Below are 3,147 nucleotides of genomic sequence, written 5' to 3'. Positions count from 1 at the left end.
AAATCCAGGCCATATCACAGAGATGCCGATTCGCACGGGACTAATAGTATCACAGGACCTCAGTGTTTGGCGAAATATGGTAGGTCATTTGCAGGGGAATTTTTACTTTACAAATTACAGACATGGCCGATTCGCACGGGCTCCCGATCCCGTTTCGCTTCCTGTCTGCCTGCTAAATTAGATTAAATATCTATAAAAAGAAGCACAATCCAATAAGCTATTTTTTTTCAAGACCACATTATGTTGACCAGAATTGAAAAATGCATATGTTGTGTAATTGTTTTAATGATTATTAATTAAATTAGAATCAAATCAATTTATTGCAGTATACAATAAGATCTACATAAAAATTAGCAGCCTTATGCAGAGCAGCGTCACGTTCTGTTTAAAGTTGGACCTCACTCTGTAGGATTGGTAATCTTGCCCATGAAGAGGATGCTCTTGGTGCTGTCCTCCACAATCAGTACCAAGAAAGGTTGGTTGAGAATCACAGTGTCTGGCATGGACATGGGCATGATTTCTATCGTGGTTGCAGCCGCTGCCTCTGTGCCCTTCTCATCCACATTGAGGACTGCCTGATGGACAACCTGGAGATTGGGTCCAAAATGTTAACATCACTTAGTGGAGTTTTCAGAATATTTAAGTCTAGCAACCATCGGTGGTGCTACAAGAGGTAGAAACAAGTCCACACGTACCTGTGACACCTTCACTTTGACCTCTTCTGTCATCCCAGAGAAATCTGCTGTGTCACTGAATGCATCAGTCACTCCCATGTCCTCCAGAATGTCATTCAGTTTGGACGTTGCAGAGATGGAGAACTTGGGCATGAACAGGTCCACAGAGCTGAAGGGCAGAAAAGTAAAATATGTTATATCAGATATTATGGTACATGGGTCATTTTTAAGGTTCCCAAACTGCTGTGCAACTAAACAACAATAAACCTTCAGGTCAGACGTCAACTAATACATGGATTTAAATCTGAAGGTGTCACCGGTACTACCTTCTGAAGAGTTTATCATGCCAGTTCTTAAGATGGTGCCTGCAGATGGATTCTTCAAGCTCTTTCATCTTCCCATCATCAGGAAGAATGATCATCATGGAAGTATTGCCTTTGTATGGCACCATCATGACTGTAGTTTGGTTGGCAGGGTCTTGATAGATGTCATAGCGGCCGGTTCTTTTCATCATGTCAACTTGCACGGTGGTGTCCTTGTCAACTTTGAAGTCAGCTTTGTGGGTCAGTTGTGCATCAAATGGCTTATCCCACTTCCCTATCAGGAAAAAAATGCAAGAACTTCAGGTCAGCATCAACCAAGACTTCTCTAATTGTCATTACATGAATATCATTAAACGAAAGAGAAGTTTATATAGTACCTCTGAAGTACATATAGTTAATCAGTATCATCACCATACTAGGGTCCAGGTCCTTCACCATGTTTGTTATCTTGTCATTGGTTTTCTTAGCGATGAACTTGTTAATCTCTTCTGCAGCAATTTCAGGCTTGGAAAAGTCAACACTGAAGGCTTCGCTCTTGTAGTAGTGCTGAACATCCTTCAGGAACTGGTCAACTACTTTGAAGCCTTCTCTGATGGCCACACCAGCGCCTGCCTCCAGCTGCATGGCGTCCTGACTGTGGCCAAGCATGTGGATCAAGTGCTCATAACCCTCATTGACCTGCTGAGCCTGCAACCCGCTGTAACCCAGACTGCTATATATCTGTGATAGAGTGCTACCTTTGGCACCAACAGCCAGCATGCTCAAAGCCATTGAGATACCGACCGGGGAGAAGAAAATGTTCTTGCCCTGGGCATCGGGATGGAGCGCAAGTTTCTTGTAGAGGGAGAAGGCAAAGTCAGCGTTGTGTGGAGCAAGCAGATGGCAGGCATCATCCCCATTGTGGCCGGGGTGGGGTTCATCCTTCCCGTGGTGGAGATGGTGGTGGTGCTCAGCTGTATGGCCGCCGTGGTCATGGCCTTCGTGGGGTGCAGCCCAGGTCGTTGCTACCAACAGGGCAGCAATCGCACTGTAATACATCTTTCCCCACATTTTTTCACCTGTGTTTTATTACCAGAGGGTACAGAATTTCACAAACGAATCTTGACACAAATCTTAGCTTTTGCATTTCACACAGTAGCTATTTCATTATTTCAAATTAGTTACAATCACGGCACTTCTGGTTAAACAATTATTGTCACTTACCATCAAAGTCCTCTTGACAGGAGATTGTTTGGATGGAGTGGAGTCAATTTATAGTCCTTCAGACATCAGCTGAGTAAAATCTTTAAACATTAACTAATTTCCACCCCCACCCCTTCTATGAACACAATCGCTCATGATTAGCTGTTGCTCTACTATCAGTGATGCAACACATTTTTGGACTTCTGTGTCACAGGTTTTCAATATTAAAAGGTGTGTGTGTGCTGGCTGATGGGATTTAGATACAAAAAAAATGTGTCAATCACCAATTGATTGATATGACTGTCTACTTATCAAACTGTTGATCAAAAAGGTCTTCACATCTTAAGATACTGTGGTAGTGCATTTCTTTCTTTCTGTGATGATCAAGTAAATACCAACACACACATTTTTCGCATTCACAGTCCCCCCCTCTAATTAAATGTTTAATATATGTGAAAATAAAAAATAAAAGAAAAAATATTGCTGTGTTGCTATATATATATTTTTTGCTAACAGTAACAATTCTGCTGATTAAAGTGTATTTATTCATATTTTTTATGTAGATGTCAACACATTGTACAATATGTCTCTTTTTGTAGTATGAATATTTTTTTTGTCCTTTCAAAACTACAAAACCTGTAACTTTATGATATACAATTAAAATAAATAGATTATCAAAAATATAAATAAATAAAAATCCCCAAAATAACATTGGATTTCTAATTTTATATTGGGTTTTATCCACTATTTGTTGTGAGAGACACAATCACCCAACCAGTGATATACTGTACTGTCTGAGAAGGGTGATTAAAATGAATACCCTCACATGAGACAACACCAGATCATTCTCCTTCGAGGGATGTCTACAACAGGCTGATCTGGAGAACATATAGTGAACATCATGCCTCTCAAGCAGGTCTCCAAAGTATATATTTATTTCTTTTCTTTTTTCCAAAGCAAACTCTGGG

The 3,147-nt window shown here is 40.6% G+C and overlaps 1 protein-coding gene across 1 annotated transcript; it reads right to left on the bottom strand.

Moving 5' to 3' along the window:
* Window positions 1-267: 267 nt before the first annotated feature.
* On the bottom strand, window positions 268-2,267 carry LOC107582112 (alpha-1-antitrypsin homolog). Its single transcript, XM_016267850.1, has 5 exons — window positions 2,201-2,267; window positions 1,375-2,055; window positions 1,001-1,271; window positions 696-843; window positions 268-587 (listed from the first exon to the last, which is right to left on the bottom strand). Exons 2-5 carry the CDS (start codon window positions 2,045-2,047, stop codon window positions 399-401), a joined length of 1,281 nt encoding a protein of 426 aa, XP_016123336.1. The 5' UTR covers window positions 2,048-2,055; window positions 2,201-2,267; the 3' UTR covers window positions 268-398.
* Window positions 2,268-3,147: the final 880 nt, after the last annotated feature.

This window comes from Sinocyclocheilus grahami, unplaced genomic scaffold (assembly GCF_001515645.1).
Source record: "Sinocyclocheilus grahami isolate Dianchi unplaced genomic scaffold, SAMN03320097.WGS_v1.1 scaffold40.1, whole genome shotgun sequence".
Lineage (NCBI taxonomy): Eukaryota > Metazoa > Chordata > Actinopteri > Cypriniformes > Cyprinidae > Sinocyclocheilus > Sinocyclocheilus grahami.
The sequence above is the reverse complement of the archived record's forward strand: the minus strand, read 5'-3'. Positions and strand labels throughout refer to the sequence as shown.

Excerpts from the sequence above, each read along its gene's own strand:
- LOC107582112 (XM_016267850.1), bottom strand. The coding sequence starts at position 2,047 with ATGTGGGGAAAGATGTATTACAGTGCGATTGCTGCCCTGTTGGTAGCA. Across the intron at positions 844-1,000 it reads CATGATAAACTCTTCAGAAG|CTCTGTGGACCTGTTCATGC; the intron begins GTAGTACCGGTG and ends TCTGCCCTTCAG. Across the intron at positions 588-695 it reads TCAAAGTGAAGGTGTCACAG|GTTGTCCATCAGGCAGTCCT; the intron begins GTACGTGTGGAC and ends CCCAATCTCCAG.